This window comes from Marmota monax, unplaced genomic scaffold (assembly GCF_021218885.2).
Source record: "Marmota monax isolate L192 unplaced genomic scaffold, Marmota_monax_Labrador192_F-V1.1 WCK01_AAM20220418_F8-fsc01291, whole genome shotgun sequence".
In the NCBI taxonomy this organism is placed as follows: domain Eukaryota; kingdom Metazoa; phylum Chordata; class Mammalia; order Rodentia; family Sciuridae; genus Marmota; species Marmota monax.
Window position 1 is genome coordinate 1 of NW_026694399.1, and position 16,311 is coordinate 16,311.

The window sequence follows — 16,311 nt, forward strand, 5'->3', positions numbered from 1 at the left end:
ACATTCTACTTATTTGAATTTTGATTTCTGACTGTGATCCAGTTAAACACAAAATGAAGCCCCAGGCCATGCTAGGCAGAATCTAAGATGCCCTATGATAACAACCGCTTCTAGTAAGTGCACAAGGAGGTTTAGTTCACTGCCACCTTATGGAGTCAATGATCCAAGAGGCAGAGTGACAGAGAAACAAAGGGTGTTACTAGGAACAAGCTGGCTTTTTGCCTTCAATGATCATCTTACCCTTTTCCTTAAGAATCTTTTATATGACTTTTCAAGGGAAGATGTGCAGGACCCAGATAGAGAGGTGCCTCAGTTTTTCAGTGTTTTGAAAAATAGCCTCTTCTGGAATGTGGGCTGTATATATCTTACCTCTTTCATGTAGGTTGATGAGAGTTGCAGTCCAGTGGATCTAAAGGGCCTAAAGCGAGCAAAGGAAAATATTGAAATGACTTGTATCTGATTTTTGTTGTGATCACTATTTCTGGCAAGTACTCTTCCACTTTTGAATTTCTCTCACAACTTGGGACTAGGAAGTATTTGGTAAGGGAGATTTGTGCATCTCTAGCTAACTTTAGAGTATGGTTAATCTATAAAAGACTTCTGTGGCCAGTGATCTTTAAGAGCTAGAGCAGGCAAGAGCAGAAACTTGGGAGAATTGAGTCTTTATTGGGGTTGGGGATTATGTGCACTTTTAGGCTTATTCAGTATTTCCCAGTTATTCAAACAGGCATCTAGGTAGTACTGAGAAGGGATTTTACAGACATACTTAAGTTTGAAATTAGTTAAATTAAAGTCAGAGTGAGTAACCTGGTGATCCTGCCCTAATCAGAGCAGCCCTTCACTGGACTGGCTTTGTGTAGAGCAAGGAGATTCCAAGAGCAGAGGGATTCAGAGTGAGGGAGGCTTCCCAATGAGAAGGGAGGGTTTGAGAATGGAGTGGCCATATAGCAAGGAATGCTGGGTACCACAGCAGCTGGGGCAGGAAATGGAGCACTGATCTCTAAAAGTGCAAGTAACAGAATTCTGCCAACAGCTGCCAACAGCTATGAGCTCAGTGGAGGACCCCATCACAGCCTGATGAAATCCTGAACACGCTTGGACTTTTCACCTTGTGAACTGTGAGCAAATAAATTTTGAGCAAATAAAATTTGCTTTTATTTGTAAGCAAATAAAAATTTGCTTTTATTTGTGAGCAAGTAAAATTTGAAGCTACTCTGTGGTAATTTGTTAGACGGAAACAGGAAACCAATACCAAGGCTTCACTGTGCAATTAATAAGCACAAAACACTACACTAAAATGAACTTGTGAACTGTCATGTACACTCCTTGCATGAAGTAACATCTTTGCTAAGAAGGATATTCTTTGAATCTGGTATCCTGGGGCTGAAAACTTAATTGCCTTTTAAAATTTATGTTAATCAGTTTCAAGAAAATACTATTATGCATCTTAGTATAATATGTATGTTCACAGGTAACTAGTTAGCACTGTTAAAGGGCACTTTGAATGCACCCAATGCTTAGAACTTTGAGGAAAAATTTGAATATGCTCACTGAAATATGATGTTTAAATAATATATTTTCATTTTTTTGGTTCTTGATGTTGAAGCTTTTATTTTATTTTATTATTTATTTATTTATTTATTTAGAGAGAGAGAAAGAGAGAGAGAGAGAAATTTTTTTTTTTTTTTTTTTTTTCGTTTTCGGCGGACACAACATCTTTGTGTGTGGTGCTGAGGATCTAACCCGGGCCGCAGGCATGCCAGGCGAGTGCACTACCGCTTGAGCCACATCCCCAGCCCAATGCTGAAGCTTTTTGATGATTATTGCTGAGAATTTGAGATACATTTGTTTTTCATTTTTTAATTAATTTATTTTTGATACCAGGGATTGACCGTAATGATAACAACCTCTGCTTGTAACTATACAAGATGGTTTAGTTCACTGCCACCTCATGGAGTCCATGATTCAAGAGGCAGAATGATAGTGAAAGAAAGAGCGTTATTAGGAACAAGCTGGCATTGTTAGAAGATGGTTGGCTTTTGCCTTCTACTTTCCCTAAGAGAGAGTCTTTTATATGATTTTTGAAGGGAGGACATGTAGGACCCAGATAGGTGCCTCAATTTTTCAATGTTTTGAAAAATAGCCTCTTCTGGAATGTGGGCTCCATATATCTTATCTCTTTCACATGTAATCTCTTTTATTTTGTTAACAGTTGCAGTCCAGTGGATCTAAGGAAAATATAAACGTTAGCTGAAATGACTTGTATCTGATATTTGTGGTCAGTGTTTCGGGCAACTACTCTTCCAGGTGTGATTTTTTTCCCCCCATAATTTGAGACGAGGGATTGTTTGATGAGGGAGTTTTGTGCATCCCTAGCTAACTTTAGTGTGCAGTTAATCTATCAAAGATAGGCTTCTTGGGTTGGGGATGTTGCTCAAGCGGTAACATGCTCGCCTGGCATGCGCGGGGTGCTTTGTTCGATCCTCAGCACCACATAAAAAAGTAAAATAAAATAAAGATGTTGTGTCCACCGAAAAATGAATATTAAAAAATTCTCTCTCTCTCTCTCTCTCTCTCTCTCTCTCTCTCTCTCTCTCTCTCTTCTCTCTCTTCTTTCTCTCTCTCTAAAAAAAAGATAAGCTTCAGTGAGCAGGATATCTTTCCTAATGTTTGGTTTTCTGTTTTTTATTTTATTATTTCATTGATGCTTTTAAACTTTAATACAATCCGATTTGTCATTCTTTCATTGAACATCTATTATCTTAGTGTCCACTATGAACCAGGCATGGCTCTATATTCTGGGGATACAACTGTAATTAAAACAGCCCTAAGCCTATGTGTGGGCCTTACATTTTAGAGGTTTGTCCAGAATGAGATGGAGCCACTGGAGCATTTTAAATGAAGAAATGGCACAACCTGACTCACATTTGCAGGATGGCTCACAGAGGTGGGAGAGTAGTCATGGGAGGTGAGTGAGGGCGCAGTTTTAGTGCCCTAATTCAAGAGTGAAGGGTTGGTGGAGACTGAGGGGAGACCAGGGCCTGAGGAATGAGAGAGTCTGGAAAGCAGGGCTGTAGAAACAGGAGGTGAGGATGTGAAGCCCAGCAAAGAATTTTAAAGGTGTAGAATTCTCAGATTTCGGTATGTTTTATAGATTTTTAACAAATACCTAGCTATAGCTGGTGTGGGGAGGAAGCCAAATTCTGGGGATTCCCCACCTCCCAGGAACTTCACTTGCTCATCTCTCAACCTGAGTCAGGTTTTTCTGCCTGGTGACTCCTGACGCGCCCACAGTTCTCCCTGTCACACCAGTGGTTCCTAGAGAAGCCAATCAGAGTCCTCGCCGCGATTCCTGGTAACAAAAGCTGCATACACCCGCAGGAACTCGGATTTTCCCGTCTATGGGGTGTGAGTCATGGAGTTCAGAACCCTGTTCTTGCTGCTTTGGGGGCCTCTAACCCTGACTCAAATCTGGGCGAGTGAGTACGGGGTCCCACGGGAAACAGCCTCTGTGGGTAGGATCTAGGGGACCGACCGCCCGGCGGGGTCGCAGATTCAGGGAAGCGGCATTTCTACCTTGTGAAGCCTGAACTTTTCCTCCATCTCGGGTTCGTCCTGTCCTGACCTAAATTACCGACCATCGGTCCTTCTGCCCCCTTTTGGTCTCACGAGTCCCCGCGTCCCCTCTTCCCATCACCGGCCGATCAACCAGGGACCCCGGTCTGGAGGAGCTCGCACTGGGTCTTAGCTGCTCTCTGTCCTCAGGGTCCCACTCCCTGCGTTATTTCCACACTGCCGTTTCCCGACCTGGCCACGAAGAGGCTTTTTACACCTCGGTGGGCTATGTGGACGACACTCTGTTCCTGCGCTTCCACAGCGACGCCCTGAATCCGAGGGTGGAGCCGCGCGCGCAGTGGATGGAGTATGAGACACTAGCATTTTGGGAAGCGCAAACCAAGATCGCCGAGGCCCACCAGCAGAAATTGCGCTGGAACCTGCGCTCCACCCTCCGCTACCTCAACCAGAGCGAGGACGGTGAGTGACCCGGGACCGGGTGGTAGGGGACAAATGCCCCCGCCCACCTCTTTTGTAGGAGCTAAGGTCCACCGCAGTCTCAGAGACTGTGTCTCATTTCCAGACCACCCGGACACCACTTGGCCTCTTGACTCAGACCCCGCGGGTATTCCCTGGGGTTTCATTTTCCATTTAGGCAGAAAAAGCCTTAGACCCATCCACCCTGTCCCCCTGGCTCCTGGTTGCGCTGGCAGAGTTAAGCACCAGAGGTAAAAGCTGGAGTAAAGCTAATCTGACTTCCGGGGCGGGGCAGGCTCTCACACCTTCCAGTGGATTTCTGGCTGTGACCTTGGGCCAAATGGAAGCCTTCTTCATGGACATGAAGAGTTTGCCTATGATGGTGCGGATTACATCTCCCTGAATGAGAACCTGCGCTCTTGGACCTCATGGAACAAGGCTGCTCAGATCACCCAGCGCAAATGGGAGGATTCAGGAGATGCAGAGCACTACAGGGCCTACCTGCAGGAGGAGTGCCTGGAGTGGCTCCGCAGATTCCTGGAGAAAGGGAAGGACAAGTTGCTGCACACAGGTACCAGGGGATGAGGGGGGCCCGACATAGTTTGGACAAAAATGAAATCGCTAACAGAATACCAGAGGACCTTCCCTCCTCTCAAGACAATTAAGGTATCAAGTCTGTCTTGGAATGGGGGGGGGGGGGAGAAGATCTCTGAACAAACTTAAGAGCACATTGCTTTGACCCTGACAGCAGCCTTGGGTACCACAAGATGACTTTCTCAGGCCTTGTTCTCAGCTCCACATTCAAATTGTTTGAGGTTTGACTCCAGGTTTTGTGAGTCTCTGGGCCTCCATTCAGGTCAGAACCTGAAGTTCCTCTTAGAGACCTGGGGCATCTTTCCCTTGGTAGTCTGATTCTACAACTTTCCAAGGAAACAGAGATTATCTCAGAAGCTTGAGTCCAGGCTGGTGCTTGGGTTTTGCTTTCCTTCCTCACTTCCATTGTCCTGTCTGACTTAGTATGGTCACATGAGCACTGGTTCAGTGGCCATGAGAGGTAATGTAAAATGTCTTATTAAAAAAATATTTTTAGTTGTAGATGGACACAATACCTTTATTTTATGTATTTATTTTTATGTGGTGCTGAGGATCGAACCCAGTGCATCACATGTGCTAGGCAAGCACTCTACCAGTGAGCTACAGCCCCAGCCCCAAAATGTCTTATTTTTCTAATTCTTCCCTTCAGAGTCTCCAAAGACACATGTGACCCGTCACTTCAGCCCTGAAGGAGATGTCACCCTGAGGTGCTGGGCCTTGGGATTCTACCCTAAGGAGATCACCCTGACTTGGCAGAGGGATGGGGAGGACCAGATTCAGAACATGGAGCTTGTGGAGACCAGGCCTGCAGGGGATGGAACCTTCCAGAAGTGGGCAGCTGTGGTGGTGCCTGCTGGGGAAGAGCAGAGATACACATGCCATGTGCAACATGAGGGGCTGCCTGAACCCCTCACCCTGAGATGGGGTAAGGAGGGGTTGAGGGCACAGAGCCTGTTGGCAGGAAAAGCAGGAGCCCTTCTGAAAACCCTCAGTAGGGTCAGGGCTGAGAGCCAGGGGTCAGGGTCCCTCACCTACCTTACCTTCCCTTCCCAGAGTCACCTGCTGTGTCCATCATCCCTGTCATGGGAATTGTTGCTGGCCTGGTTCTTTTTGTAGTTGTGGTCACTGGAGCTGCGGTGGCTGTTATGAGGTGGTGGCGGAATGCAGGTAGGGAAGTCAAGGGTTCTGGGTGTACCTGGTCTAGGCCCCTGGTAGAAGTGAGCTCTGCCTCATTAATGGGAAGCATCATCCATACACACTTGCTGACACTCACTCTATTGTAAAGCACAAGGAAAATAAAGGACAAAATGATCACCATTATGATTGTCATGGTGGGGACCTGATCCCAGCATTCAGAGGGCAAAGGGGTAGGTCCCTGCTGGATACAGACCTCCAGGAGAGTGGTTGGTTAAGTGCCTGGGCATCTCCTATCCTCATGCCTCTTGATCCTTTCTAAGGTTTCCAGTTACAGTTCAGGATTCTTCCCTGGGATCCAGGCCTAGGGGAATCCTCAAGCCCTCATAGCTCTGCCTCCTCCCTGTTTTCTTCTCATAGGTAGAAAAGAAGAGAGCTATTCCATAACTGTTCAGAGGGTGTTGTCCCTGAGACCCTTGGAGTAGTGTAGATGGGAGAACAAGGGGGGGGGGTCCCTCATCTGCCCCATAATTTATTCATTCTTCACATATCTTTTGGATTTTGACTCTGTCTTATTGTTTTTCTGACCCAGTCAACGTCAGTGCCTGGCACTCCAATATTCTGTAGCTCCATAAAGTTGAGACTCTGGAGGGCTTCAAATGGTAGAAGGTGTGATAGAGGAGAATGGAGAAGGTTGTGGGAATTCTCTTGGATCTTGGGTGAGTGCTGGGTTCTTCAGAATGTTGCCACTTAAAGCAACTGCCCTGATTCTGTTCATCACACTTTTGTTCCATAGCAGAGACAGCTGCCTTGTGTGGGACTGAGCAACACAAGATTTTTCAAGCCTTTGTGACTAGAAGAACCCTGGAGTCCCTTTCTGTCATGGATTATTAAGCCATCCACATTCCTATTGGCATAATGTGCAGAAGTGAGACCAGTGCATAGGACCCATGTCCTGCACTGTCCCTTGCCCACTCACCTTTCACCTTTTCTCTGTTCTAGCAGAGTTCAGGCTGGGATGACTCCTTCCCTCTCTCAACATCACTGTGCACTGAGCCACAACTTCTTACTTCCATCCTGAATATAAGAATCAGAATATAAATATTTTTCAAAATCTTGATCCAATGGATAGATTGGTTAATAAACAGAGAAAATTCCAAATTAGAGAGAGGAAATAAGTGGAAATACTGAGAACCTTCTAGAATGTGTTTTCATTGTCCTGAGTCAGCGACAGCTAAAGACAGAAGAAGGCTGTGAGGAGCCCAGTGTGGACAGGGCTGTATCCAGTTAGTGCTCAGGCCATGCTGGGCTTTCATGTGGTCCCTCTTTAGCTTGGTCATCTTCTGTATTCCCTTGTCCTTGTCACTCGGGAGAACGTTGTCCCACCAGGACTTGTGATCACTGGGACACAGACATCACCAGAGCCTTTTGCTGTCAGCCAGACCCTAGGCATCAATGGCTTCCTGTGGCCAGATCAGGCTGTCCCCCTTCATCCTTTGTATTTCCTGTCCCTTAGTTTCTATGGAGGATTATATATATGTTTGTTCTCCCTCCTCCTGAGGTAGCTGGCTTGATGAGGGGTGCCGTAGCCTTTTGAAGACTTCATGACAGTGGCAGCTACATGGAGACACCTTGCAGGCTGAGGCCAGGTTCCTCAGGAGGCTGCACGTGCTCTGAACTAGTGTCTGACATGTGGCACTGTTTCCCCCACAGCCAGGATTCATGGGTCCAGGAATCAAGAAATGGGAATGGGTGTGGCAACTCTTACTATGGCCCCCAGTGACCCACTAGCAATGTATGTGCTTCCTGTCCCCATGACCTTATGCCCTGCTGGCCTGGAGATCTTAGTTTCACAGAAGAAATGCTTCCATCAAGAGACAACAATGAGTTCACTGAATTGGAAAGGACAACTGTCACTGGCCATGTTGGGCTCTTCTTGCTTTGAGTCAAGAGCCCAAGAGTGGAGTTAGCTGGTGGGTCTGAGTGATGGATCCTGGCAGCCAGGGGGACATGGGACAGCTGCTCCCCATGGAGGGAAGGAAGAGAATGTCTGGAATATAGGATTCCCTTAGGGTGCCTCTTAGTGTTACATCCCCTGTGATTAATGTCCATGGGAAACTACATCAGCCCAACCCAGGCAGAACTAAGCGTGGCCAGGACCCTTCAGGAATGAAGGTTGGCATCACCACAGCAGGAGAAATGCCACAGGCAGCTGAACTACTTGGTGAATTGAAGGGAATACGGAATGGGAGGTGGAAGAAGATAGTTATGAGTACCAGCAGCAACACATGACCATTTTCAGAGGAGAGGACTGTAATTTTCATTTGCATATCTTCTTTATTTTATTATGAATATGTTTGTGGTATGTATTTATTAATCACATATACTTATTTTCTTGAATCTCACCCTTTTATATATAACATAAATAATTTTGACTGTTTATCAAAGTATTAAGCATTGTTAAGTGTATATCTTAGTGTTTTGAATTTTGGTATGTCTATCAAGGGGAGGAGGAGAGGACAGCATGGGTGTAGTTCAGTTGTAAGCAGAGAGTCTTATCATATTAGGTGGAAGTATAATTTGTTATTCTCTTTATTTAGATGTACATTGTGATTTAGGGAGATTCTTCTGTGTGCCAAATTGATGACGGGGGAACTGGTGATAGTTAATTTTATTTGTCAAATTGGTTAGGGCCACTATACTCAGTTATTTGTCAAACATATCTCGATGTTGTAAAGGCATTTTGAGATGAAATCCACATTAAATCAGTAGTCTTGAGTAAAGCAGGACACCTTTCAAAATGTGGTTGGGCTTCACTTAATCAATAGAAGACCTTAAGAAAAAGATTGGCTCCCCCAAAGAAGATGTATTTTCTCATCATTGTTTTTGGACTGAAGTGTAACATCAGCTCTTCCTGAGATTCCATCCTGCTAGTCTACCTTGAATATTTTCAAGTCATTGCCTCCAAAATTGCATATGACAATTTCTTAAGGGATCTCTTTCAACAGATAGACAGAAATACATGTAGATACATATCCTGTTAGTTCTGATTCTCTGTAGAACCCTGACTACTACAAGCACAGTTTCCAATGTTCTAACTACTAGAAATGAATGATACAGAAAAGAAAAGGCAATTTCACGGTTATGGTTTGGATCTGAAATGTCCCCTGAGAAACTCATGTACTGGAAACATGATATCCAATATAGGAATGTTCAGAAGTGAAATGATTAAATTATTACATAATCTCAAGAGTGGATAAATCCATTGGATGAATTAATAATTTGAGTGAATCACTGGGTAGTGCTTGACTAGAGAAAGTAGGCCAGTGGTGGTGTGTCCTTGGGGATTACATTTTGGCCGTGGCTCCTCACTCTCTGCTTTCTGGATGCCATGAGGGGAGAAGTTTTCCTCTGCCATGTCCTTCCTCGTGATGTTTCTGCCCTGGAGCCATGCACTCAACCACTGAAACTTCAGTTTTGGTGTTGCTTTGGGAGATTTCATTGAAAAAAAGTCAGTTACCTTCCAGCTGTTAGACCCTTTGTAAACTATGGACAGGTGACATCCAAGCAGAATCTGTTTTTGCCTGAGCAATAATGTTGTGGTTTCAATGGGATGTAGATTTCTAGTCCACCCAGAAACCAGGAAAACTGGAATTAAATGTAGCAATATCTTCTCATCAAGCAATCTGAAGAACTTTTTATTTGCCTAGGTACTGGGAATGATTTTATTAGTTCTTTCTTTAAAAAAAATTATTCTTTAGTTGTAGGTGGACACAATACCCTTATTTAATTTTTATATGGTGCTGAGGATCAAATTCAGAGCCTCACTCATGCTAAGTGAGCACTTTTCCTCTGCGTCACAATCCCAGCCCTTATTTGTACTGTCTTGTATGGCCTTGTGGCCTAATACAAATAAGCTGTCTTTCCAGGGAAGGATGATGTGCCCAAGGCTTGGAATATTTTATTGTTTTCTTTTTAAGATATTCCTTTATTATTATTATTATTTTAACATTTGCAATATACGTACTTGTTTACAAAATATCTCCAATGGCTTTATGTATATGTGTATATATTATTTTTTACTGGCAAAATAAAAACTTTAACAAACACTAAAATAAATCTGTTGCTGTGTACCATATGATAGATGAGAGAATGAAGAGTTTAAACAAAACCTTCCAACAATCTTCTCTCTATAGCAGGACTATTCAACCCATTTTCCACAATATTACATCAAAACTATCATTTACCCAATTTTTCACTAATCTTCATGCAGGGGTTCTTTTTTTCTCCAACAATATCAATAATTAATCTAAATATAAATGATACAGATGTTGTAATTAAGAGTAATAATTGTTCAACCTGTGTAAAAGCAAACAATAACTATATGCTCTATTCATATGTCATCCTTTAAATATTAATACACCAATAGGTTAAAAGCAAAAGAAGGGTAAAATAAGCACAAGAAATCTGAAGAAGAGCTATTAATATAAAATAAATGTCAAGAAAAAGTGTTTTCAGAGATAAAGGGGAACACTTCATAACCATAATAAGGTGACTTCTTCAAGAAAGTATAACAATCCTAAACATGTATGTACCTAATAATAAAATTCCAAAATACATGAAGTAGAAATTAATAAAACTATAAAGACAAATCCACAATCATATTTGGAGATTTTAAGCCCCCTCACTTTGCTGGAAGGAATAATAATATTGAAGGCTTAACAACATTACCAGCTACCTTGACCTGTTTGTTATTTGTTACTTATAGAGAACCACACACACAAAAATGACAAGTAGAAAATTAATAGGGATAGTCTATACTCTGTCATAAAATAAATTTTGAGAAATTTTAAAAATCTGAAATCATGATTGTATTATTCACCATTAAAGTGAATTCTCAATAAAAAAAAAAAAAACTTCCGTTTCAATAAGTTGCAATATTATTGAGAGTGGTGTATGGTAGGCGATGACATAGACCCAAGACTTCGGTGCAATCACAATAGTTCCTTTAAATGATAAGTGTCTTTGTTTTTCCTAGGAAGTTTCACATTTACTTTGTTAAGCATGCCAATTTTTATACTCAAAAGTCATCTTCAAAAATACACACAGATTGCTTTTCAGTTAGAAAACTGTGAATTGTCCCACTGTTGTCATGTATTTAAAAAGTAATAAAATCAATTAAAAAAAGAAAACTGTGAATTGTCTAAAGTGTATACTTCAGTCTATCATTATGACAATGTTGGTAGTCAGAAATTGTTAGCTTGCATCCAGAGACTAATGTTTTTGTTTTTTTTTTTTTAAACTGGGTATTTGGTCGGCTTCCTATAATGAATTAAATGTCCTTCACTATGTTTTTGAATGAAATATGGTAGAGGCTATTTGGACACCAGTGTAATTCTAAAACAAAAACCCCATTAGGATGTGCTTCTAATGTTTTATAAAGCAATTCTATACAGTGGTGGATTTATTCCAACGTGAATAATTCTTGCTAACAATTCTTGCAATAAACTTTGTTGCTTTGTTACCTTTCATGGAAAAATTAATCAGGAATTGTTCACAAATTGTAGTTTGAAAATGCCAGTTTAAGGAGATGAGATCAAGTAAATACCTGGGTGATAACCACAGGCACAAGAAACAGAAACTATGCAGTCTCCTGAGCTGCTGCCTTGTCTCATCCCCCAAATAGAAACTCCATTCTGAGTCTTGGGTTAACTGTTCCCTTCCATTTCTTTAAAGAATTTTACAATATTTGTATCATCCCCAATCAAATGTTAGTTCATTCTGCCTGTTTATAACCTTCCTGTGCAGTGACCTCCTGCTGCATGTGTGTTTCTGTGATGCACATAACATGTAGAAGCCTTATCCCTCCTCTGCAAGGCTGTCTGTCATTCCCTTTATCGCAGAAGTTTTAATTTTGATGATTATACCACCATGTGGTACTTTCCTGTGGAAGTAAAAGTGGTTGATTCCACTCTGCCATAAACATTAGTGCACATGTCCCTGTACACACAGGCAAGAAAGATCTCAAACATAAAATCAGGAATAGGGGGCTGGGGCTTGGCTCAGTGGTAGAGCATTCAACTAGCATGTGTGAGGCACTGGGTACAATCCTCAGCACCACATAAAAATTAATCAATAAAATAAAATAAAGTCATTGTGTCCATCTACAATTAAATAAAAATATTTTTAAAAAAGATAAAGAATAGGATTGTACCATTCAAAAGCATATTTTATTCAACCTAACTGAATAATGCTAATTTCCAAGGTGCATGCAGCAGAGCTAAGGTAAGCCTACCTGGAGGGCAAGTGCGTGGAGTCGCTCCAGAGAAGCTTGGAGAATGGGAAGGAGACACTGTGATGCAAAGGTATGAGCTGCCACAAGGCAATTTCCCCATCTGTGGGGTGGGGCGTCTCCTCAGGAGGGGAGGAAAATTAGATCCTAGCTAGAATACTGTCTCTTTATCTAACAGGGGGGAGATAGAATGCTCCTGGGTTTTCAGATCCAGTAGCAGAGAATGACTCACCTCAGGGCCCACTTTTTCTTCTCTCAGGACAATTGGGAATCTGTGACTGTGAAAAAGAGAGTAGATTCCTGAAATAACCGATCAGCGGTTCCCTTTGATTCTGGGAACAGATTGTGAATCATGACCTCTCTCAGGCCTTGTTCTCTGTGCTACACCCAATGTCTTTGGAGATCTGATTGCAGTGATTCTCAGTCTTTTAGCTTCCTCCACCCAGTCAGGACCCTTTATAACCCCTCAAATACCCGGAGCTTCCTGCCCTGATTCTACAACTTTCTAAGAAATAGATTATTCCTTTTGCCTGTGTGTAGGCTAGCATGTGGGGGTTTGTTGTTGTGGTTTGTTTGTATTTGGCTTATAAGTATATCTTTTACTATTCAAAACACAGTAAATTCCAGCAAAGAGTTGGTATAAGAACTGTTTTATCAAATCAATTTTCAACAGCTTCTTCAGAAGTCTATTGTTGCAGTTAACACACAGGCAAAGCAATTATAACGTGGGGTCCCAAAATATTGTGGTTTAGACTGTGGCTTATTTAAGTCTCACATGGGAAGCAAGTTCAACTCCACACAGTTATTTAAGGATGTAGCTCCTTCCATTTTGTGGTTCTTTATCTTCATCTGCATGGTCAAGTTGAAACTCAGGCACAGCAGCATGGGAAGTAGTAGCACTTACAAGTAGTTTATCCTCGTAAGTTATGAAATGTTAAGTTGATACTTCACTTCTGTTCATGTTCATTTGGTGGTAACAGGCATGTGGCTACATGCAGCTTCAAGTGGTGGTCAGGAAATACAGATTTAGCAGAGCAGGTATTGTTTAGTGTTGGGGTTTGGCATTCCCCTATACCAGTTGTCCTATTCATTCTCAGGTTGGACACTTGAGTGATGCTGGAGTGACCCACAGAGAATTCAGAGTACCTAAAATTTGTCATTCTTCTTCCCAGGTCCCCAAAGACACATGTGACTCACACCCTAACCCTGAAGGAGCTGTCACCCTGAAGTGCTGGGCCCTGGGTTTCTGCCCTAAGGATATCACTCTGATCTGGCAGCAGGATGGGGAGGATCAGACCCAGGACATGGGGCCTGTAGAGACCAGGCCTGCAGGAGATGGAAGCTTCCAGAAGTGGGCAGCTGTGGTGGTGCCTTCAGGATGGGGGCAGAAATTCACATATCTTGTGCAGCATGAGGGGTTGCCCGAACCCCTCCCTGAGATGGGGTCAGGAGGGGATGAGGGCACAGAGCTTATTTTCATGAAAAGCAGGAGCCATTCTGGAGCCTCTTTGTAGGTCAGGGCTGAAAGCTGGGGGTCAGAGCTCCTCACCTTCCCCTCTGTTGGCTTCACAGAGCCACCTCCTCAGCCCTCCGTCTCCATCAAGGGAATCATTGTTGTCCTGGTTCTGGTTCTTTTTGTAGCTGTGGACATTGGAGTTGTGGTGGTTGTTGTGATGAAGTGGAGGAAGAAGCAGGTAGAGGAGGAGCTGAGTCTGAATTTTCTTATTTCAGGCCCCAGGTAGAAGTGTGTCCTGCCTCATTAATAGGAAGTACCACCCACACATACATGTTTATACAGCCTGGGGCTGTTTGCTGAAATCCTATCATAAAGCACATGAAAAATAAAAGACAGATTTTGCACCCTGATGATCTTTGTGATGGGGGCCTGATTCCTAGCAGTCAGAGGCCAGAAGGGAAGGTCTCTGCTGAGGGCAAACCTCTGGGAGAGCAGTTGGTTCAGTGCCTGTAATCTCCTTTCCCCATGCCTCCTAGTCATTTCCTGGGTCTGAAGTCATGTTCTGGAACATCCTTTGAGTGTTAGTACTAGGGGCTTCCTAAAGGGCCTTCATGGCCCTCCTCCTTGCTGGCCTCTCACAAATTGTTTTCTTCTCACAGGTAGAAAAAAGGGAGGAGCTATGCTGAGGCTCCAAGTAAGTATGGCAAAAAGGATGACCCTTAGGATTGCATAGGCAGAAGTCCATGTGGAATATCACCCATCCCATAATTCTTCCTTCAGCCAGTTCTCTTTTGCCCTCTGAATATATCTAGTTGTTTTTCTGTTCCAGGGAGGGACGGTTTCCAGGGCTCTGATGTGTCTCTCATGGCATAAAGGTGAGACTCTGCAGGGCCTGATGTTGGAGAGGGGATGGGACAGAGAAGACCAAACTGGGTTCCAGGACTTTCTGAATTTGACCCTTTTGAGTGAGTGAAGCTTTGTTCAGCTGTTGCCACTAATAGCGCTTGACCTGAATTTGTTCTTGATTATTTTGTTCTGTAGTCTGAGACAGCTGCTTTGTTTGGGACTGAAAGAAGATTTGTTCAAGCCTCCTCTTTGTGACTCTAAGAACTCCTGGATTCTCTTCCTGCAAAGTGTCTAAATGTCTCTGTGTCCTTGTTGGCATAATGTGAGAAGGTGGGGAGACCAGAGCACCCCTACCCACCAAGACCCCATCCCAATACTGACCTATGTTCTTTTCCACAGTCAACTTTCCTGTTCCAACAAAGGTATGACTTAGAGGACTCCATCGCTGACTCAAGTACACTGATCTTCAAGTTTTTATTTCTGTACAGAAAATAAGAATCTAAATATAAAATTGATTTTTAAACAGTTGGGGTTATTTGAAATGAGGGGTTGATTGCTTAATGAAAGAAAAAGATGCCTGAAATTTGAGGAAGGAAATAAATTGGAGCACTGAGAACCATTCACAGCCTGTTTTTGCTGTGCTGAGTCTGTTGCAGGTAGGGACAGAAGACTGTGAGGAGCAGAGAGTGTTTGGGACTGTGCCCAGTCAGTGCTCAGTCCATGCTGGACTTTGGTCATCATCCCTGCTCCTTTCTCTTTGCCCCTCTGGTAAAACTTCTACAATCTGTGATCACAGGGATACAGGAATTGCCAGGACCATGGGTAGGAAGGGCTTTCTGTGGCCAGGTTGTTGGTTAGGGGCTCAGACTCAGGAAACAGATTCAGTATCCCAACAGGTAGAAGAAGATGCAAGAAGTAGTTAGGATAGTAGACATGCTTTATTCAGAGGTGACAACAGCCTCTAGCTTCAGCTTTAGCCCCCAGCCAGTTCCATTTTACCCCCGTTAGTTTAGCCCTGGTTAGTTCCATTTAGCCCCCAAGTCTTTTCCTTTGGCTGTTTTTATATGCAGGCCAACAAAAAAGGCACACTGCCAACTAGTCACATAAGTGGGTGTGTGCTCACAAGCAGAATGTGTATGACTTTGAGTATATATGTTGAATCAGAGTGTTTCTGACTTTGGTTACACACTGACCATAGCATAGATGATTCATGGTTTTGGTCGCACACTAAAAGCACGACATAGCTTGCCAGAAGCCTAGGTGAGGGAGCCTAATTATGGCCATTTTGGGGCCTGCTCCACACTAGGCCAGCCTAAGTTCAGCCCCTGGTGTGGTCTTCAGCCCATGACTTTTGTGTTTATTTCTTGCTTCTCATAGAGGATTATGTCTGTTCTTGTTCTTGGGTATGATGCTGGTCTCCTTGTTCTCTAGTGTCCTTCATTTTTGATAGCAGCAAGAGGAGTTTTTCCTGTCATTGTTCTCATAAGGCCCCTGCAAACAGGAGTCTCTGTGGTATCAAGAGATGAGTTTTCACAGTATGATCTTCTGCCCTCCTTACAAGGTTGCTTCCTTGTTTGTGTTCTTTCCTTCTTTTCCTCAATATTTAAAAATTGAATTATAGATTCTAGGATTAGTCAAGGGGAGAGATCCTGATGTTTCTCTTTTTAAGTAAATTCTTTTTGAAATTCTTTTTCTGCTCTCCTGGCCTACCCCTCTCCATGCCTTTAGCTCTAGTAATCCTAGTGCTGGCTCCTGTCTAGACTGAAGTGTTTATAGGGCAGAGTATAATTCATATTTATATATATTTTGGAAAATAGACCCAAATGTCAAGGACTTTTCTTTGCTGAAGGTGTAAGTGTGAGCATGCACTGTGTAGAGCAGGAGCAGGAGGGCTGTTTTGGGAGGGAGGGTAAGAGGGAGGGCAGCGGTTGTGAGAAAAGCCCAGGCATCCCCAATG

The 16,311-nt window shown here is 43.2% G+C and overlaps 1 protein-coding gene across 7 annotated transcripts; it reads left to right on the top strand.

The window, feature by feature from the left end:
* Positions 1 to 3,214: 3,214 nt before the first annotated feature.
* LOC124109500 (saoe class I histocompatibility antigen, A alpha chain) lies at positions 3,215 to 14,973 on the top strand. 7 transcript variants are annotated; one of them, XR_006856981.2, is made up of 9 exons: positions 3,215 to 3,479; positions 3,766 to 4,035; positions 4,328 to 4,603; positions 5,276 to 5,551; positions 5,680 to 5,793; positions 12,026 to 12,125; positions 13,225 to 14,202; positions 14,338 to 14,383; positions 14,550 to 14,973. XR_006856981.2 is itself a non-coding variant. In XM_046468166.2 (7 exons), exons 1-7 carry the CDS (start codon positions 3,416 to 3,418, stop codon positions 13,277 to 13,279), a joined length of 1,155 nt encoding a protein of 384 aa, XP_046324122.1. In that variant the 5' UTR covers positions 3,215 to 3,415; the 3' UTR covers positions 13,280 to 14,973. The 7 variants fall into 7 exon arrangements, 3 of the variants coding, with proteins under 3 accessions (XP_046324122.1, XP_046324123.1, XP_046324124.1); XM_046468166.2 differs by having other exon boundaries at positions 13,225 to 14,973; XR_006856984.2 differs by lacking the exons at positions 13,225 to 14,202; positions 14,338 to 14,383; positions 14,550 to 14,973 and adding an exon at positions 6,353 to 6,479 and having other exon boundaries at positions 3,235 to 3,479; positions 12,026 to 12,106.
* Positions 14,974 to 16,311: the final 1,338 nt, after the last annotated feature.

Excerpts from the sequence above, each read along its gene's own strand:
- LOC124109500 (XM_046468166.2), top strand. The coding sequence starts at position 3,416 with ATGGAGTTCAGAACCCTGTTCTTGCTGCTTTGGGGGCCTCTAACCCTG. Across the intron at positions 3,480-3,765 it reads CCTGACTCAAATCTGGGCGA|GGTCCCACTCCCTGCGTTAT; the intron begins GTGAGTACGGGG and ends CTCTGTCCTCAG. Across the intron at positions 5,794-12,025 it reads GAGGTGGTGGCGGAATGCAG|GTGCATGCAGCAGAGCTAAG; the intron begins GTAGGGAAGTCA and ends CTAATTTCCAAG.